General features: G+C 46.4%; 1 protein-coding gene across 2 annotated transcripts in view; it reads left to right on the top strand.

Annotated features, from left to right (window-relative positions):
• The first annotated feature begins 4,622 nt into the window (after positions 1-4,622).
• The window catches only part of LRRK1 (leucine rich repeat kinase 1), a 73,858-nt gene continuing 57,778 nt past the window's right edge, over positions 4,623-20,702 (top strand). For both annotated transcript variants that reach the window (XM_086471557.1, XM_086471558.1), the window contains exon 1: positions 4,623-4,689. In XM_086471557.1, coding sequence (XP_086327683.1) covers positions 4,623-4,689 — 67 coding nt within the window. The remainder of the gene's footprint in view (positions 4,690-20,702) is intronic.

Genomic DNA, 20,702 nt, shown 5'->3' with positions numbered 1-20,702 from the left:
TTTTTTTTCCTAAAAAACCCCCCAAAAAACCCCAAAGCCAAAGAGCGTAAGGGACTGTCTGGGGAGCAGGCAGACACCTGATGGATGAGTGGCTGCTGGCTGGGGAAGGCACCCAGGAGAGGGGCTCCCCGGTGCCCTTCCTCACGCTCTCCCGCCCCGTCCCCCTCAGCCGGACGGGCTCCGTGCCCAGGGCACGGCGGCGGTCGGCGGGCAGCGGGAGAGGTCCGCCCTCGGCGGGAAGGCGAGGGGCCGTGCGAGGCCTGTGGCCCACGGCCTGTCACCCTCGGCCGTCCCCGCCAAGACGCAGCCCCTCACCGGAGCCAGGACCCAGCGGAGCCCAGCGAGGAGCCGGGCGGGCCCTCAGCGGGCCGGCGGCCCCGGTGGCGGAGGAGGCGCCGAGCCGCTGCCCCGCTCCTTTTCCTTCCTCCCTCCCTCCGCCTCCCGCGCCGCAGAGTGAGGCGGGCGGGCGGGCGGGCGGCCGGCGCCGGAGGAGGAGGCGGAGGCGGCGGCGCGGCCGCAGGGACCGCGCCAGCCCCGGGACGCAGGAGGTACCGTGGCTTTGCTGCCGCTTCGGCCTGGCTGCCCTGCGGGCACCTGCCCCGCCGTGAGGGGAGGCGGCTTGGTGGGGGCTGCTAGGGCACGCCGGGGCTTTTCATGTGGAGAAAGGAGGGGGGGTGGTGGTGTAAAAAGCTTTCTTTTTTTTTAAATAAAAGTTCGGAGGGAACTTTGTGAAGCAGCGGGCGCAGGGCGGCGGCGGCGGGCGCTTCCCTCCCCGGCCGCGGCAGGCAGGAGAGCGGCTGTCCCGGCCAGGCGGGGCGACGAAACACTCGAGACGCGCCCTGAGGAAAAACTCGGTTTTTATGTAAGCGGGGCCGCGGGCTGAGCTGGGAGCGGTTCCCTCCGGGCTCCCCCGCCCCGACCCAGGCTGGGGGTGGCTCCCCCGGCCCTGGCGAGGGCCCTAGCGCGGCCCTCGGCCCCTCGGCTGAGCTGACAGGCAAGCGGCAAGCGACTAGAAAGGCTCAGGAGACCCCCCCCCTCCGACTCGGGACATAACGCCTTATTTCTCCTCGGCCGGCGGCTGTGGGGTGTGGAGAAGGGGGCTGGTTTGCTGCTTTCTGCCCGGAGCTCGCCGAAGGACGAAGGATGCGCGTCCCACCGGGCAGGGCTGTCCCCAGGCGGGCACCGGGCAGGGCTTTTGGGTTCCAGTCACCGTGCCTTTTCACCCCGATGGTGTCGTGGGCCTCTCCAGATCCCTGGTACCCGGCCCGAGGTGGGCTTCTCGGAAGCAGCAGGTGGTTTGAACAAAGAACTGAAGTTTTGGCGGGTTTCTTGTGAATTGGGAAGTGATCTCGGGCAAACCGTGGTGTTTCTGGGGGCCGTGCTGCATTTAGGCACGATGTGGAGAGGAGGTGCTCGGGACGGCACAAGCACGGTCGGATGTGCTGGGACACTGTGTGACAGCTGGCAGTAGCAGGTCTTGGGAGCGAAACTGAGAATGTGTGAAATGGGTTGTGAATCAGCATTGAGGTGTATTCTGCATGGTCCTCCTGAATGAGTTTCTGCAGAGCTCCTAGGATCCCGCTCCCTAAAGTGAATTAAAACATGTTGTTTGCAGGCGTTACAGGCGAGTGCATCTTGCTTAAGGTAGAAGCACTGTTTTATTATATACACAAAGGTCCTCAAATCTGGAAATACTGCTTACATGGGTGCTGTGTGGCAGTAATACACATGGCTACAGCATTTACAGCAGGTAAAGGGAACTGATTATTAAAACCACACTATGGAGGAGAGGCTGAGAGACCTGGGGCTCTTTAGCTTGGAGAAGGCTCAGAGAGGGTCTTAGCAACATTTATAAATATCTAAAGGGTGAGTGTCAAGAGAATGGGTCCAGGCTCTTTTCAGTAGTGCCCAGTGACAGGACAAGGGGCAATGGGCACAAACTGCAGCACAGGAAGTTCCACCTCAACATGAGGAAAAACTTCTTTCTATTAAGGGTGGCAGAGCACTGGAACAGGCTGCCCAGGGAGGTTGTGGAGTCTCCTTCTCGGGAGATATTCAAAGCCCACCTGGATACAGTCCTGTGTAACCTGATGTAGGTGAACCTGCTTTAGCAGGGGGGTTGGACTAGATGATCTCCAGAGGTCCCTTCCGTTCTGTGATTCTGTTCCCCTACCATTCTGTGATTATTTTTCCTGAAAGTTTTTTTCCTTTCACTATATAGGAGGAAAGTTTCAGCCTGGGGAATAAGCTGAGTAGAAGCCTAAAAATCATGAGTGGGATGGTTTTCAATCCTCTGTGGTTCACACTGAGCCCCATTCAGTGTTTCTTGTGCAGTTGCTGTCAGTGCACATGGTGTGCCCCCGTTGTACAGCAAGGAAGTGCCTCAGAAACCAGCATCTGCTAAAAAGAGCCAGTCTGCTGGTCTTTGCATGGGGAAGTATTTAGTCTTACTGTGGCTGCTCAGTGCATTTATAGCGAGGGTGCAGGGGAGGCAGCTGCTGGAAGCATCACATCCCCTCTATTTTCAGAGTTAACAACCTGGACAGCTTTTGGGAGGCGTGAGAGCCTCCCGGACACCTCTATCTGCCATATCGCACCCGTGACATGGCAGAGATGTGGGGTCCTAGCGAGCAGCTGTGCCTGCCAGCGTGGCTGAGGGAGCTCAGCCCACGAGCTGAGCTGACTCCGCTGGGAACTTGGCATGTTTCAGGGCAGAATCCGGTCCTTCACCAGCATGGCCCAGTTCACCAGTTCATGGGCTTAGGGACTGCCTCCATCTCAGCCTCCTGCAGCAGCCTACGGCCTCCCCTCCTTGTGTGGGCGAAAGCTGCCAAATTCACCCTCTTACGTGCACCCAACTGCTGCTGCGTGTGAGTGTGAGAGCTGCCAGGGCCTGACCTGGGAGACGAGCTGCTGCTGCAGTCCGTGATGTGGAGGGAGGGATGGATGCTCGGCAGCTCAGGCATCTGCATCCCTCCGAGCTGTAGCCATCCTGCTGAAAAGGCGGTGTTTAGCTGCGGCGTCTGTGTGAAAATGCTTGCATGTAGCCTGGCCTAGGTCTCTCAGTCCATTGTTTGCCATGTGGCACCCAAGTTATTTTTCCCACCTCCGAAAAACACCAGAGAACCAAAACACAGTCTGTGGTAGCACCCAACGCCCCGATTGCAGAAAGCAGGCGCCTGCGCAGCGCTTGGGGTGTGAGTTTTGGTTTCTGCTGCCGGGCATCACGAAGTAAGGGTCATCAGAAGCTGAGTTTTGCTATAAAAGCACCTAAAATTCAAGTACTTGCCTAGAAACAACTGATGTGGCATCCATTGAGTTTTAACTTTGCCGGCTGGTGGTTAAAACCCTGTGTAATGAGGAAGGAGCAGAAAGCTTCCTGGAGAGTGGTGATGGATCAATATATTTTTATATTCTCCTTGGCCTTTGATCCCAACTCAGGAAGCCGACTCTGCTCAGGGACAGTTGGGGTTGTTGCTGGGTCTTGCTGGCCGCAGTGGAGGTGGGTTACGTGCTTTGCTGAATTAGAGGCTCCAATCAAAACTTCAGCATCACACAGCAGAGAGGAGAATAACCAAGAGTCAAAGGTGTGGGGCATCATGTTCCATCTGGGGGGCGTTTACTGACTGAAACTGAAAGCATGAAATGAAGGAGCACTGGTACTGGTTGAGCACACACTGCAAATTCACCTGGAGTTTTAACCTCTGTGGAAGATGCGTTAAAAGAGAAAATTACAGGTGTGCAGCTTTGAAGAGATAAGGAGTGGGAAGTGCCTTGGGAGACTCGGCTGTGCAGTTTTCTGCTGGCTGTTACGCAAGACGGTTCAGAAGGAGCCAACCTTTAAGAGCTGCTAAGGGCTTGATTCACCTCCTGGAACAAGTTTGAAGAAGCCTGATGCTTCTAGGGTAGTAGAATTCTCTAAAAGGACTGGAGAGAGGGGAAGGGAGCCGGTGTGTTTCTCTATGCCCTCTTCTCTACAGAGCGTTGCCTCAGTAGCCACATCAGTATTTTTCAGTGTCTCACAGTGGAGTCTTACAAGAGCCACAGTCGTCTTTGTGGATGGGAAAGGTTTTTGAGGTTGCATTTAGGGTTTTTCCAGCTGCACTGCACGGTTTCAATGCTCTGCCTTTACACTAGCTTATTACACTAGCTTACTAGCTTTACACTTGGAGAATCTGAAACTGCAGCTGTGACCCTTGCCCGCCCCCCACACCCTCGGCCCAAAGACTGAGTGTCTTTGGTGGAGAGAAATTGAAAACATTATCTTTCTATAGTGGAGACATTGTTAGTCTCCTCTGTTAATTCACGCTATGCTCTTAACAAAGCTATTATGAAAATAATTGTATTTATAGGATGATAAGTGCATTTCTGCAAAGTAACGTTTAGACAACTGTGTTACAGTGAAGAGGAATAAGCATCTTGCAGTTCCTATACTAGAACAACTAATTTGTTTTGCTGTTTTTTTTTAAACAGAGAAAATGATGTTTCTTCGGGATGGTGCTTACTAGCAGTCGCCCTGCTCCTGCATTTACTGGACGGAGATCATTCAGCTTTGACAACACTACTCAGCTTTAAGTGCTGCAGAAAGTTTGCGTGTTGGACCTTCACAACTGCAACCCAGAATGTACTGGTGTGTGGGAACTGACGAAGCCGCTGTTTGCAGAGGGAGCAACATGGAGCCACAAAATGGTAAATAGGAGGGTTTCTTCTCTTTCCTGTTCAGATTGGGAGCGAAAGGTTTTAGGAGAACTCAGTATTCAGCTGCCATTGAGTTTCAATGAAATTTAAATGTATGAAAGATCTTTGAGTGATTTGAGTCCTAATGTTTGAAAATTTACAATATAGAGCAAGGAGTTTTAGTTCCAAGGAGAATGATGTTGGAACTACTCAGGTGATAAGAATAGCATTCGTCTGAAGACCAATTTTCTCCAAAGGCCTACAGGATTAGTCAATGTATGTATCGCCTCTCACCAGTTCCTAAATGTGTTTTACAAGATCTGTGCTTTTTCAGCGTGTGAATGCGAATATGTTCCCAGCCACTGATGCAGCGTGGATTCGGGGTATGAAAGCTGCTAAAATCAGAGCATCGTTTCTCAGGCTGAACAGATATTAACCTGCTCCGGTTTCACAGTCAGTTTTGATTCAGTGGCTTGCAGTGATTTATTGGGCTAGATTAGCAGGTCTGCATCTGTGTAGTGTAATGAATCCATAGGTGGAAATTTCTCTTTCAGAAGGGACATAGGCTTCAGGTTGCTTCCTGTTAATTTTTTTTCTGAACAGCCAAATTATCTGTGGATGATTTTCATTGCTGAAACCCTCAGCTCCTAGGCACTGCTGCATTTCTCTGAGTCAAAACCCAGTTATGCTTCTGCATCAAGAAATAGCCTCCTGGTTATTGTATAACGATATTCCCCCCTTGCAACAAGCAGTTCATTAGGAGGCAGCATCTGCGTTTTAAGTGTGGGATGAAGGTGTGTTTGACGCTTTGTAGTGAGTAAGCAGGCTTCAGTGGAAGCTAATGTTTTTGCAGCCTTATTTTGGATTTTATCAGCAACTATGAAGCAAAACCTGATAGTATATTCCGAGGCTGCCTTACCTTGTTTGAAGACGTTTCTCACCAGCGTCACAGGGAGGTCTGGGAACTCTTTCCTTTCTCCGTATGTATTCTGCTTATTTCGTGGTACTGATTTTTCTGTTTGTTTTTGCTTTTGTTAATTAGCATTGTATCTTTCTATAATAATCAGGAGCACTTGGTTATTGAATATTCTTAAAATTCTTAAATTCTGTCTTCTGAGTTTCTCTCTGGAAGAAATTACCTCCACTTAAATACTAAGCTATAAATGATGAAAAGAATTTTAATCTGCGCTAATGATTTGCAAGTGTTAAGAATTGCTAAATTTTTGTTCTGCAATAGTGATTTGACAAGTTTTTCTCTCTGTGTAGAGATGCAGTGAATAAATTAGTTTATGAGTGAACAGTGAAGTGAAAAAGGTATATTTTCTGCATTGTGAGTTCACTTTCTCTTCTGAGAACTTTATTACATTATGTAAATATATTCAGTTAAACTGGTTAACTGGAGGCGTACAAATATTACTGGTATAACTCTTCTTTACTTACATGTCTGGGTTATTTTATTTGATAGGCAGTGTTGGAAGACTAGGAAAGCTTAAGATCCAGTACTGGCCTGGTGGATTTGGTCTTTGTAAGCATACTGTACATGTTTAAACTAATTTTTATTTTGGGATAGTTGAGTCCTGCCAAGAATAATTGTCATTATCTAGCTGGTCCACTCCCTAAGTTAGCTGGTCCTTGTTCTGCATTTGGATCCTATTACACAGCTTGAAGGCAGGAAGGCAGTGACTCATTCAGCCTCCACATTTGAACCTATTGTTTACACGCATTTATTAACAATCTAGATGCAGCCTCCTGCTTCCCTTCAGTGGGAACCACTGGGAAGTGGAGTGAGATCACGGATAATTTCTTTAATGCCCACGACCTCGTTAGTGCTCCAAAGCTTGGAGTCTTTTTTCTTTTTGCGGGCAGGAAGGACAGGCGTGTGGCTGTGAGGGGTTTAACAACCAGCACGGCGGTGCTTGTGGCTCCGTGACGGGTCAGGTGGATCAGCGCGGCGTTACGGCCGGCACAGGGCTGGAGGCACCTCCCAGCGGGTACCGTGTGCACCCGGTGCCTTGATCATTTGAAAGCCTTAAGATTTTTAGGGCTTTTTTTTTTTTTTTTTTCTTTCCTGACAGCTATACATTTGGTGGAGAATAGATTCACAGCATCATTGTCTCTAGTCAGCAAATTTAACATGTGATGCAAGGGCTCACCTTACTGCTCGTGTCTCCTCTGCTGTTCCTCTTCGCTGCGGCAGTGATCTTGCCTGTATCCCAGCAGGATGCTCGCTCACCCTGAGAGCAGGTGAGCTGTGTTTCAGAACTGGACCCTGCCTGCCCTCCGGGGATGGTGCTGGGCTTGACTCGGTGATGCTGGTGAGCCCCTGCTGGTCCACAGAGAGGATTTGTCACAGGCTAGTGCTCCATTTCAGGTGCAGGCAGCATCTCCCTTGCCTCCCAAACCCTGCTTCCCCTCTCCTAGGCTTGTTCATCTTGCCCTAATTAAAAGAAAGCAAGTGAGCAGAGATACGGGGGCGGCTGCAGCCTCTGATGAAGTACGGGTTTTGCGTTTTCTTAAACGTGGTTAAAGAGCGCTGCGTAATATAATGGAGGTGACATAATATGAATCTCGTAGGAAATACAATGGAAGCCCAAAGATAGCACCGTATGAATGCCTAGAACAGAATAGAGATTCATCTCCTTTCTACAGGCTGGTTGGTTTCTTTGAATCTTACAAAGTTTTACAGCTAGGATTTGATTCTCATATGAGTTTCTAGGAGACAGTTCAGCAAAGATGTAGAAAAGCAGTCATTGTCTTCTGAAATGCAGGAGTACTTTTGCTAAAGAGCTTATTGCTCTCTTCTTGAGAATTTTATTCAAAGTCGCAGCGCGTTCGTGTGCCACTTGTGCGTGTCTCGGAGGTGGAATTGGATTATCCTTCAAACACGCCAGAGGGTGTCTCTTCTCTCCTGCTAAATCTAGAAATGAGCTTTGGAAAGGGGTGTTATCTTGTAATGTATATAATATTACATAATTAGGGACAATGATGCCAATGATAGTTGTTTGGAATTTTATAGTAGCTTTACAGGTAGTAGCTAAATGAACCCTCACAACTTCTTTTGAGGCGAATCTGTTGTAAGCTGGTGACTTTCAACTGTCCAGGGAAGCACAGATAGACATGTGCAGTATGCCTGCAGAAGTGACTTGAATATTAAAATGAGGGAGCAAACAAGTAACCAGAATATAATGATCTGAGTTGATATTTGAAGTGGACCAGAGGCTCTTAAAGCTGTGCTTCAGAAGTGCCATGGTGACCCTGCAGGTCACAGGGCTTTATATTTTCTCAGAAAGAAGCTACCCACGATAGCGACCGTTGCAACCCTGTCTGGGCCATGGCTCAACTCAGTACTGACTCAGAGGGAAAGCTCCTGCCTGCACCACTGCTTCCTGAATCGTAGAAAAAGTCTCCAGCACAAGTAGGAAGAGTTTAACTGGAAGAGTTAAAGAGTCATTTTAGCAAGAGGGACTGCTCAGGAGGTAGCACAATTTTATGTGGAAAGTTTCGCAACGGATTGGATGGTGACAGCTTGAGGTTAGCTCATAGCGAACGAAATGGCTTATTCTCCTGGGACATCGCTTTGTGCATCCAGCGTCACCTCCTGTTTGCATGAGGGCAGGACATTTGCAAATGTGGCTCAGGCCTTTGTCGGGGGGCGGCAGTTTGAGGAGGTGACGGGACTGTAGGTGGAGGGATGGAAACCTCCGCAGACTCTGCCCTTGCTCTCTGTTTTGTGCTTACTGGATAACCCAAGCCTTCCAGGCTGTCAGTCTGACAGTGTGAAATCCACTTAAAAAGTAGAAGTCTACAGGAAGAACACGACTTCTTTATAGCAGTAAAAGCAGACAGAGCTGACCCGCTCCTGGGTGTGCATGTACATGGCCTCCAGATGAGATCTTTGCCGTTGTTTCCTCATAGTTCTGCACAACTGATTTTGTTGCCTTAAATGTGAAGGGCATTTGGTAGCGTGAATATCTTTGCTTATCAGTCTTCCCTGCTGAATAGAGGAAGGGAAAATCAGTGTTGGCAGCACCGCTGATAGCACTTTGTTCCCTGTGAAATCACCGTGTAAACCTTAAAATCTTTACATCAGCTGTGTGCACGGGGCTAGAGCCAGCATTGAGGTCTTGGGGCATGTTGACTTAGTCCCGTCTGTGGCATGTTGTGCTGTATAACAGGGAAAAAGTACTCGCACCCTCTGTCCTGCTTTTTCCATCCACACAGTACCCTGTGGTAGCATTACCCTGTAGTAACATTATCCTAAGTCTGCTGTAACAACGTGGCGGTGAGGAGGACGAGGAGAGCATCTGGGAGGTGATCTGAGCGCACAGAGCACTGGAGACCTGCAGAGTCTGTTGGTGCTTGAAGTTCTGTATAATCAGACTAAATGAGCCTTGAAGGTTTTCTGGTTTTCTTCCTGCTCGTTAAGTTGCAAGAACAGCAAATTGAAAGTATTCCTACAAACCAAAAAAAAGAGACAAAAAATAAAACAGGTATCTAATGTGAGTTAGTCTTACTGCATAGTGACGTGCAGAAGGAAATGCTAGGCAGGAATAGGAAGTACACTAGTAAAGCAGTAATAGGCTTGTATTTTTAAACATATTTAAATACACACTTTGTACAGAAGTGGTGCAGTCTCACATGGGGCCAAAAGCTAATGCGGAAGGCTGGTCTGCAGCAGAAAATGCATGTGGTTAAGCCTGCTCCAGCGCAGACTGCAGCAGAGCTGCGTGTTGCACCATCTCACCGAACTGAGCCTGTGTTTCCAAAAAAGGGCAGTGGATGCTGGGGCATTTACAATGAGGTGCCTAATTTAAGACACTCCAAACTGATTTTCAGAGTCTGGATCCTAAGTGCTGTTCTTCAGACATACCCTTAGAAGGTGCTCCTTGCACTTTGGAACAGGCATCTGGAAGAACCATTTGCCTTTGAAAATGCCCTCTTGTGCGTGTAGAAAAGTGGGAATTTGCCTTGTGGGTACTTGTGTCCCTCTGGAGTCATGGAGATATAAAGGAGCACTTAGGTCTTAGCAGGGGCAGGACCAGCTTTTCCTGATAAATACCATCAAAGCCAGCCTGCTCTTGAACTTGAGGGCTGTAGCAAGGAGGGCAGAGCTGCTGGGAGTGGCAGCAGTGTGTTGCAGACCTTGAGAAGCTAACTTGAGCAGAGAGCCCAACCTGAGAGCCAGGTTGATTTACAGACAGTAGTAAAATATTGATCTATACCTGAGCTGTGTCTGGCATTGTCTGCTACTGTACAGAGACCTTGGTTTTCCACCTTTTGGTTAAAATGTGTTTGTGGTGTATTACATTAAAATGTAACTTAGGACAACTCTATCAAGGAGCCTAGAAAAAAACAAAGATAAGGTGATAAGGTAGTAAAGAAAATCCTTTGCCCTTAGAACCTGTACACAGGGACTCCTTAACGACATTACTAGTGTGTGATTATAAGGTAGCTCGCAGGTGAAGGTTGACACTGTGGTCATGGAATCGTTGTCCTCTGTTCTGGTGGGAAAAAGCAATTGATAGTGTTCACACCAACTCAGCCTTTACCATGCCTGTAATTGATTTATTGTTTCGTCAGTGGTGTTGCAGTGATTTTGTACTTGCATTAAAGAAAGTGTTATGACTTTATTTTTTTTTTATCCTCTCCAAAGCCTATGGGGGGCCTTATCCAAAACCCATTAAAGTCTTTGCCCTGACATACCGGGCTTGGGATCAGATCTTCAGGGATCCTTACAGCATTAAGTCTGTGGTTTGTTTGTTTTTCATTTCTCTGATCGATCAAGGGGCTGCCAGGGCTCTGCTTGGCAGAAGGCAGCTAACTGGGAGGAAATGTTTGCATTGCAGATGCGGCGGGGGGGGGGGGGGGGGGGGAGGATGGATTTTATACCCTTCAGCTCCCAGTCTGCTGTATAGGTGAAGTCTGTCTCTTAATAGGTTCTATTTCAGGTGTTATATCAAGTTAGGCTGATATTTAATTCCTTTCCTTAATGCAAGTCTGTGTGCTCATTAGTGGGTCAGCAATTGCTTATTTGCATAATTATATATCACCACAGCAGCAGCCCTTTTATGTAAGCTGCTGATAGTTTCACAACAGAAGTGTGTGTCCATGCTTTGAATTTGTGCCTTGCTCTTACTTAAAGGGAGGACTTATAAAATAAGTCTTTAAGTATTAGGGAAGGCCCTCAACATTAAAAAAGCCCTCCTGCAGTCAGAGGGGCTCTGGGGCTTGGCAGTTTAAAAAAAAAAAAGTGTGCTTTCAGAATCTACAAACTGCCCTTAAAGCACGTACAGCTACATGCAGGCAAAGTCGGTGGGCCTGATCATGAATCCGAAATGGAGTCAGCAACAACATACTCAGACCATGCTAAAATATGGTAGTTGAAAAAGATTTCCATTGAATAGCAAAATTGATGTAGTAAAATCTGGGTGGTTATGCTGTAGTTTTTGCAAATACTCAGTCCCTCCTGGGGATAATTAGCCACCCTGTGCGTGTTGAAAGAGAGGGTGAAACCCAGTGGTGTCTTTGTAGATTATGTAGTTTTTGCAGGGACATGTGTGCCTGCTGGTGGGGGTGTCTAGACAATCTTCCCTAGCCTGAGCTCTCCTGGCACAGGTACTTGTGGTGGTGGGATGTGTTGCTCCGGACAGTCAGGTGGAACTTGGGGTCTGCCATGGAGCTGCACTGAGCAGCGGGAAATCTGATGCAGGTCCTCTCTTTTTTGGCTCGCCCTCTCCGGTTGGGGAGGGCAGCAGATCTGTGGTGAGCTTTGGGATCTCCTTGGTCATAAAGATAAGCCCCATGTTGTGTCACCCAAGGGTGAGGGAAAGGCTCAGCCTGCTACAGGAAGGGTGGGAGGAAGGTGAAGGGTGAAAGGAGCAAGGACCTGGGGTTGGGAGTTGGAAGAGCAGCTTAATTTCATTTCTGATAGTCAATATGTGTCTCCCAGGTGTGAAGGTTGGCATTTTGGATTCTGCTGGGGAAAGCTCAGTCGCAGGCTGTCCACAACTCCTTTTCTGTGCATAGTTGAAAATCATGGAAAAATAACGAACCAAAGCAGTGATTCATACAAGAAATCTGGATAAATTTAGCTCAAATATTCTTGGTATGTTTGTGGCCGCTGTGGAAATTACATCACTGCTTGTTTTAATGATCAGAATATCGCTTGGAAAACTGGCATGGCTACTCGAGAAGAGCTCAAAATGAGATCTTTGAAAAGCATGTATGTCTTTGGAACTGCTTCACCTGCAGTTAGTTGGTTTGGGGGTTATTTATTTTATTCCCATCTTGGTTAAGGAGTATTTTGACTAGAGGTTATTGCTGCTTTGGTGCTTAATTGAAAAGCCACAAGGTTTAAAGCTGATACACTCTGCAGTGTGATGATCTACTTCACATAGAAATACTGTCTGGGGAGTAAGATTCAAAAAGAGTGCTGGTAATTACTGAAGACAAGACCTCCTTCAGAATCTGCCTGCGTGTCTTTCTGTCTTGCACATCAAAGAGCCTTTGAAAAAGCTTTTATTTTTGCATCAAGCAGAAACATTCTTTTTTTTTTTTTTGTAACACTAATGGACAAGGTCCCTTTTCAGATCTCAAATGTAGCTTGAAAAAAACAAAAAAGTCTGGCTCCTTAAGTGGGCTTGTAATCATGGTCATAATTGTAATGCTTTGCACCTTGGACCTTTCACAGGGTGGGAATAAAAGCTATCAAATCAAAGTAATTTGCATGGATTGGGCCAGATTCTCAGATGCAATGGATCAGAGTTCATCATAGGTTGGTGGGAAGGGGATGAAACGTGCCATGCTGATTTTGCCGTGTCTACATTGGAGCAGCTGTCTAAAAATGCTGTGGGCTGCAGCGGGTTCAGAGATGTACCTTCATTTGAACATAGCATCCTCCGAGGCAGAGTCCTTGTCCTTCCTCCCCTGAAATGAATGCTGACATTCCCAGACATCAGGAAGACAAAAGGGAAATATCTCCCCGTTCCCCATCCCTGCAAATGCAGGCACTTCTGCCGCTTGTAGGTTTTGTCATAAGTGAGGGAAGGTTTTATATTTTTTGGTAGCTCCCATTAAAGCTTTGGCAGCACAACGCTATGCAGCCTGATTCAGGACCAGCTCTGTCTTGGCCAACAGCAGAGATCTTTTCACCAAGCTTTCTCTTCTGCTGCAGACACAGCTGTTAAGGTAATCTTCCCTTTGAGATACTCTGTCCTGGAAACCAGCATCTCAGAGGATCTGCTCCTGCTCGCATGGAAGCTGGTGGAAGTGCTCACGTTGAGTTCGGTAGAAGCTGGAGTGGAGCCTCGCTTTCTCCACTGTTTTGTGTTTCTTTTCCAGACTATCATATTCATCTCTTTCTCTGATGCTCTTCCCAGCTCTGAGCTTCCCTTGGCTCTGCTGTTGGCAAATTGTCTGTTCGAGTCTCTTGATGCCAATCATATCCGACATCTTGATTGCGTTCTCTTTTCCTTTTCATACAACACTTTTACCTAAACTAATCTAAAGTTGTTGTTGTCTTGGTGATAAATGAGAAGTGAGGATAGCAAAGAGTAAGGTATTTTATTAGGCTAGACACAGTTAAAGAAGCACGTTGAACTGTGTCTAACATGTACTAAGCTTGGATTTTGCTGCGTGGGATGTTTACCCCCTCAAATATCTTGAAAGGCGTCTTCCCTTAGATGTGTCTGCTTTTTCCTAGATCTATCAGTTTGGTTAATAAAAGATATTCTCTTTGCAGACTTTGCTCAAAGTAGCCTGCAAAGCTGTTACCATCTCATGTGTTACAACTGTGAGGGCTTGGTAGCTGGGTTAACTTCATGCGTGACATGGGAACACTGGGTGTAGGACTGGAAGGAGCGTATGGGTCAGTGTCATGGTGTCACACTCCTAAACCTTGTGCAAGGCCTGTTTTAAGTGAGTTGACTTGTCTGTTGTGTCTGCTTTTTCTAGAAGACTGTTCCAAAGCCTCATTTCTCCAACATTTTAAACTTTCTTCTAATTGACAGCACAAATGTGTTCATATCCTGTACATAAATAGCTCTTCTTCTTCCCTTGTGTCTCCCTCTGGGTGTATTTATAGACAGTACTGCCATCCCTGTTCAGCCTTCATTTCTCCAGGCTCAACAACCCAAGCTCTTTTCATCTGTAGGCTTGTCTGTCCATTTCTTCGATTCGTCTTCTCAGCCTCTTGCAGATTGGTCTTAGTCTTCCTTGAACATGATAAACTGGAGTCCTGCAAGATATTTTATGTATCTTTTTAATGTTGCTTTCACTTATTTCCTCCTCTCTGGCCAGCCTTTCCAAAATCTTCATATGTCCAAGTTCTGTAAGAGACCTGCTGTGCTCCTTGGAGAAGGGAGGAGGGACACTGGTGGCCACACAGGTGGCAGCAGGTACCCAGGACCCCTGCTGGATGGAGAACTGGGCTCATTGCTGTGGCCCAAGGGGACCTGGTGGAGCAGCTATGAGCTTCATCCTACCACTTTCATCATCCTACCACTTTCATCAGCTTTCTCTGAAAGCCCCACTGGGGCTTGTCTTTCCCAGTAGCATCTGTGGAGTTTATGGGGCTGGAGAGACATGTTGGCTGCTTCTGTGCTATTATTTTTGACCAGCAGTTGGGTTGGAGTGTTGTAAATGGGTTTTCCATTTAAGAGGGTGTTTACATGTGTTCTTAAAGTGAAACATAAGCTTAGGAACTGCTTTTCTCAACTCAGACAGCTGTGGAATCGCTGAATATGTCTTTGTTGGAGCCAGTAGAAGGCTCAGACTCGGAAGAGACCTAGGCAGAGACCTTGGGCCCCTCCTCTCACACTCACACAGGGAGTCCCTCCCTGAACTCTTCCAGACGTAGCCTGTCAGAGCTGGGGCTAAAAGCATGTACTTCTTTCTAAAGCTAGCTTTAAATGTGTCTAAGGAGGATGTAGCAGAATGGGGCTGGCCATGACTTTGTGATCCCCCATTGTGAACAATTAATGACTTTTTTTTAGAAGAATGATGAGCAAATTATTTATTTGAACGAGAGAAAACACTGATGCATGGAATTTTTTCCCTTCTGATGAAAGCTTGAACATTAGGGAAAAGTTTCAAAAGAAACCAAAGTTAGCCACAACATTTTATTTTATGAAGTTTCAAATGGAATCCAATGTTGGTTTGGTTTCATGGCTATAATATTTGATTCAGTTGGACAGGAATGGTCTCACTAGAGACACCTTTCATTGTTTAATAATCCTTTCTTTCCAGCCATGCCTGGAAATGAACATGAAGACAATCCAAAAGCATAGTCATACTTCTGCATGCTTAATGTATATCTTCCAATTTAAAATTTGGAAAGCAAGAGTGGCATAGCTGGCCTTGCATGCAAAAGCATATTTCTGAATGATTCAAGCTGTAGGATTGGAACCAAATCACCGAGGCCAAAAGACAAAAATAGAAACTTTCACTTAGAGCTGAGTCATTTGTATTTTCAATACAACAACTGGTTCTCCGGCCATTTGCTGTCTTGGTTCTCCCAGTCTCTTTCCCTTGGGGGTGGAAATTAACGCCATCAGTGTTCCCTGCGGTCTTTGCTGACCCTTTGCACCCCAAACAGGGCGGTATGGGAGGGTTGCAGGGCACCCACTTTACTGCGAGAGCCAGCCTTTGCCCTGTGTTCGCCAGAGGTCAGCCCCATCACGTTCCTTCCCTGCCCAAAGGCTAGTAGTGTGTCTGCCAGGGATGGTGGTGCCTTCCTGAGACAATCTGACCACTGAGAAATGTGTTGTGGCCACTGATGCTCTGAGTGCTCCTACAGACTGAAGGGGATGAACATGTGCACGTGAAGCTGCTTATGCCTGACATGTACTCAGAGGAGAGAGTAAAACCATCACTGTCATCAACAACAGCCCAGTTTGTCGTGCTGGTAAGCTGGGGATGGCAGGATGGATGTGTTCGGGACCCAGCTGCTTGGTGAAAAGTCAGAAGGAGCAAACAGAGGAGGAGGAGGAGACACAGCCCTCAGTTTGCTGTCGGCTGCTGCCATTCGTTTTGGGATGTGGAGTTTGTCTTGGTGTTTCCTATCTCAGCTAAGGAAGCTTTATAAACAGAGAGGGAGAAACCGAAGGTGGGGTGAGGAGCAATGGGAGCCTTCTGTGCTGGTCTGCACGGCTGGGTGAGGATTTGTGTAGAGTTTATCAGGACACAAGAGGCTGGCTGCAGCCCCCGGAGCCCAGGTGGGAGGAAGGGGTGCCCGGTCATGGTGCTGGTGATCTGTCTCCGCTCCGACTCTGCAGTGAGGATCGCAGTCCTGCTGCCCCTCTTCCATCAGGCATAGCCCAGAGCAGTGGAAGTGGTGTGGGCACTTTTAAAACAGCCTGTGGGGAGAATCGTGTCTAAGGTAGAGCTGTGCTCTTGCAGAGCGCAAGAGTAGAGGCACATCCTGGGCCAAGTAGCCCTTGTTCCTTTTCCCTAAGTAGCTGCAGGTATTATTAGTGACCCCGAAGCTACCTTGCACTTTCCAACGTGATTTGCCTGCTGGCATGGTGGGTTTGCTCCAATGGTCAGATTCCAGGGTGTGTTTCTTTGTGCTCTCACTAACCTCATTGCCCTGCAATGGCTTTGTGTAGCCTCTTTTGTACCTGAGCAGAATAACCAGCTTGGTTTCATTTCATCTTCTTGGACAATGCAAATAACTTCCAGAGTCCTGGGCTTCTGGGAGGCGCATGCACAAATGCAGGAGCCTACTCGGATCTGGTAGAGCTTTTCAGCCCCAGCTCAGTGCTGCCTGTGGCACACAGACAGCTTCACACAGTTCAGGCATCTGTGATACTGCCCGCTAAAGACTGCCGAGTCTCGGTGGTAGTCGTATTTGAGGCTTTGCTGTCCCTTCTTCCCCCATTATCTGGGACGATGGAGAAACGATTGTGTAAGTGTGGAGCTAAAGCCTTTGGAGGCGTCTGGTTCTCGTAATTCAGTTCTGGAGCGCCTTAAAAAGGCAGGAGTCCAGAGCGTTTTTCCATCCAGGACTTAATATTTTCCTTTCAGGTTTGCATTAGCAAATGCTTTTTTCCTTACAGGTTGAGCGTGTTTCTAAATAGAAAATTTCCAATGGCGCTCTGGTAGTAATTGGTCACTTTGCATGGCTGTACCTAAAATTGTCAGCCTGCCCTTTACAAGATCCTGTATGCTTGCTGGAAAATGTTTAATGCAGATCAGCACTTTGCGTGCGTGGTACTGGCATGTAAACAATTTAAAAATAATTCCAGATTATGCAATAATAGTGAAAAAGATCCCTTCAGTACTGGATTTTTGTCTTTGAAGCTTTCTTCTGTGTTTCAGATCTGCTCTTTTGTAGGATTATAAGTTTCCTTTTAGGGCAGTGAGCACTGATTATGTTGTAGATGAGGGTGTCTTTTGTACTCAATACATCATCTTTTCCACTGCCTTGGCAGATGGATCGTAGTGTAGAACCACTCCTTTAATTAGCAGAAATAATGGGTGTTTGGTGAAATGAAACCACAAAAAATAGGCAGAAGAAGTGTGTGGAGGGTTCCCACTGTCCTGAGAAGCTGGCATGTCTCACTTATCGTGAAGGGATATTAATCAGGATCAGAGGGACGTGGCACAGTTCTGCCGTGGTCGCTCCAGCAGAGATGCTGAACTTCCCAAATAAACGATCCTGTTACCTCTTGCTTGGATTTGCTGTAACTTTCTCTCCTTGTCTTCTCACAGAGGGGTTTATAGGCGATTCTGACCATTTTTTAATCCTGCTGGGGACATTTTATAGCAGAATTGGTTGAGCCATGTGCATTTTGCCTAAAACTGAGAACCAGGTGAAGTAAATCATAGACTTCTTGCTGCGGGACCCTCCTTTGAGTGGTTCTGGGCCAGGTCCTGGCTATGGGGCCGTATGGCCTGAGGGCATGTTGGCAGGTGGGGGGAACAACTTGGTCCATGACTGTATCTTTTAAAAAATTAATGAATGAAATGAATGAAATCTTTTAACTTTTTTAAACAATAAAGTAAACCCTGTTTTGGAGTGTCAGCTCATTAGAGAAGGAACACAAAAGGTTTCTTTGTTTCCTGAAGCATTTTGACTGACTTGGGCTGATTTTTTTGTATTTTTTTAAATTAAAGAACCTGGGGGTTTGGGTTTTCTTCCTGGTTTGGGATGGGAGTTATTTTTCAGTATCTCAAAGATTTCTATAGGATTGAAAACTTTTTCTTACCCATCCAAGTGGAAAGCACCACGTAGGACAGATCCATCATCCTTTGAAATCCCTGGAGGCTTCCTGTTGGCTGTTGTTCAGTTCATTAATCTGAAGTTTTTCAAAGGAGCAGAAGATACATGAGTCTGTTACAGAGACTCAGAAATAACATGGCTTTCTGTTAATTTTGCAAACCAGCCTGCCAAAGCCTCCATGGAGTAGTATCGAAAAATGTTCAGCAACGCCCGTGAGTTTTGAAGCGTTTGGGGGGATTGCCTTTAAATATCCGGCATATTTTAAACCTCATCGCTGTCCCAGTTTTATTTGCTCTGTGGCAGCGCTCAGGAGTCAAAATGGCAAAAGACTAAGCTGGTAAAGGTTCGCCGTAGCCATCTGGTGCTGTTGAGGAATTAATGTCTGAGCTCAGCCCGGAGAGGCGGCCTCCCTGCCCACCCCCATCCCCAGATCCTCTCTGAACCAGAGGCTTGGATTTCACTGTAATGGGACATGGAGATGAAAATAACTGTCAAGGCTAAAATGTAGTAGTTAATTCAGACAAAGAAGCAGCCAGCAGGCCAGAAGACATTACATCCAGTGGCTGCTGTAAGAGCTGCTTGTGCTGAAGCAGAGGTGGGTGGCTAACAACGGTCCAAGGAGTTAATGGCTTAATTGAGCATCGCTGAATGGGATGCTGTGTTAAAGTCATCATCTTGATTTGCTCCTGTCTCTGGAAATACCTGCACACATTATGACAAGGTCAGTAGCAGTTTTAAAGTCTTATTATTATTGTAATTCTGTTTTGGAGTAAGTTAGCTTCCTGCCCTGTTTTATCCTCGGTTGAGCATCTCATTTATATCTTTCTCTGCTAAATAAAAATATCCTAGTTAGTTACTGAAGAACTCCAGCCTTATCAAAGGGACTAATGTGGCACTTGCAAACTGTGAGTTTGTGTGTCAGTGACAGGAATGCCGTGATTTGGGATATAAAGACAATAACCATTTATGCAATGTGCTGTTTTGTTATGCAGCCATTTGCTGATTCATAGCATTGACCTGCAAACCCTCACCTTTTGGTGATAATGGCATATGTCAATTTAGAAATTACAGGAGGTTTTTTCACCTGCAGTAATAACAAGGCTTGAGACAGGATGTAACTGCGTATATATCTGAAATTCTCATGGTACCCTTTGTTATAAATAGGACTTGGTTTTGTTTTGTTTCTCTGAGCTGGGACAACAGTCTGTTGCACTTTAAAAGTGATACTCCTGTAACCTTTGAATGGCAATAAAATAACATTGCTTTTTTATTGATAACCTCTGTTTCCATTGGAATATTTTTTAAAAGAAAATTAATCTTTCTCCTAGCTTTTATAAAAGGCTGTTACTGCAAAGCCAAAATTAAAAAGTACTTCCAAAGTATAAAACTTTGAAATCAAGAGTAGGAAATATTTCCAAAGTTAGTTGCTTTGATACAAAGCAGTTAAGTGGTGTGAGGAATAGATGAAGGATGCGTTTTTAGTGTTGGCAAATGCCTCCCCGTACAAGCAGCGCTTGGTTTGCTTAGAGTTAGTAGAAGGCAAGCAAAGAAAAGAACCATGCAGCTACGGAGAAGTTAAACAAATATGATGCAGAGATAAGGGACTGAATGACAGGGAGTAAACGCCATGGCCTTATTTTCATTGACATTCAAACGTGTTAGAGAAATGAACCCGCACCGTACCACCTCAGTTCAAATCGGCTTCATTGTTCTGCTTTCCTGCTGCAAGCTCAGAAGAAGGGTGCTGATTTGGGGCAGAGGTTTTAGAGGAACCTGTACCAACACAGGAACTCAGCCTTAGATCTGTGTGCAATAAAGCAAAAATTAAAGGAAATCACAATGGGTGTGTGTAGGAGCTTCTGGAGGTTCTAGTAGCCTTTTATTACAGGAATATCCAAGAAGTACTGCTAGGATATCATACCTTGCTATGCTGTGTCGCATATAGCAATGTCCATTGTCAGGCAGTAATGTGGACCCTATTGTTCAAAGCGCAGAAGCCAGTTCCTAAATCTGTGCAATCGAGGAATTAAAAGCACTTCGTTACATCCAGGCTTAAATGCTCAGCATGTTGCCTGATCAAGTCCAAAAATAGGTGTTCAGTATTGCTCTCATATCATGTTGTTCAAGGCTATGTGCAAGTGAGGTGAGCCTATCACGAAAGTCACGAAGAGCTCAGATAAAGAGGATGAGATTTGTAGGGTTAAAACCATCGGCAGAATTTCTTTGGATTTCGGCCCAGATTTTTGCTAAAAATGGCTGGCGCACGTATTCGCAAAACTTTATTCCCAGCCTACGTGAATGCCAGAACTGATGATAGTTCAGTCATGCATCTTGCAGAACAGTCTTTAGTCAGTAGAATGTCATTTCCCTCATTTTTTTTCCTACTGGTGAGTGTAAATTAAGCTTATAAAACATGCTGCTTCTTTTTTTTCATTTGTATTTCAGAAGTCAGTATATCATTTACTAAGTCACTAGGAAGTCTTCTGTGGATTGGGTCATTTGGTTGGTGAGATGCTTAGCTTTGCAATGGATGGCTTCTGTGGTTTTTGGGAACTTAGGAATGAATGACCCACCTTCTCTCATATAACCTTTGAAAGCTCAGGTTAACTTTGACAGAATCATGTGAGTACAGCTGTAGGTTGAGGGCAAGCTTTTTTATCCCTGTATCTCACCACTTTTGCTCTTTTCAGGGTCGTAATTAGTTCAATTGCAAGGTGGTTTTTTGCTGAAGGCCTTCGGCAGCTTTTTTCCTCAGGTCTTAGGCAGGAGGTCAGTTTACTCTGCAGAATGCAATTGTAGAAAG

This window comes from Leptosomus discolor, chromosome 11 (genome assembly GCF_034619465.1).
Source record: "Leptosomus discolor isolate bLepDis1 chromosome 11, bLepDis1.hap2, whole genome shotgun sequence".
In the NCBI taxonomy this organism is placed as follows: Eukaryota; Metazoa; Chordata; class Aves; order Leptosomiformes; family Leptosomidae; genus Leptosomus; species Leptosomus discolor.
Note: the sequence above shows the minus strand (reverse complement) of the source record. Positions and strands in the feature narration are given on the sequence as shown.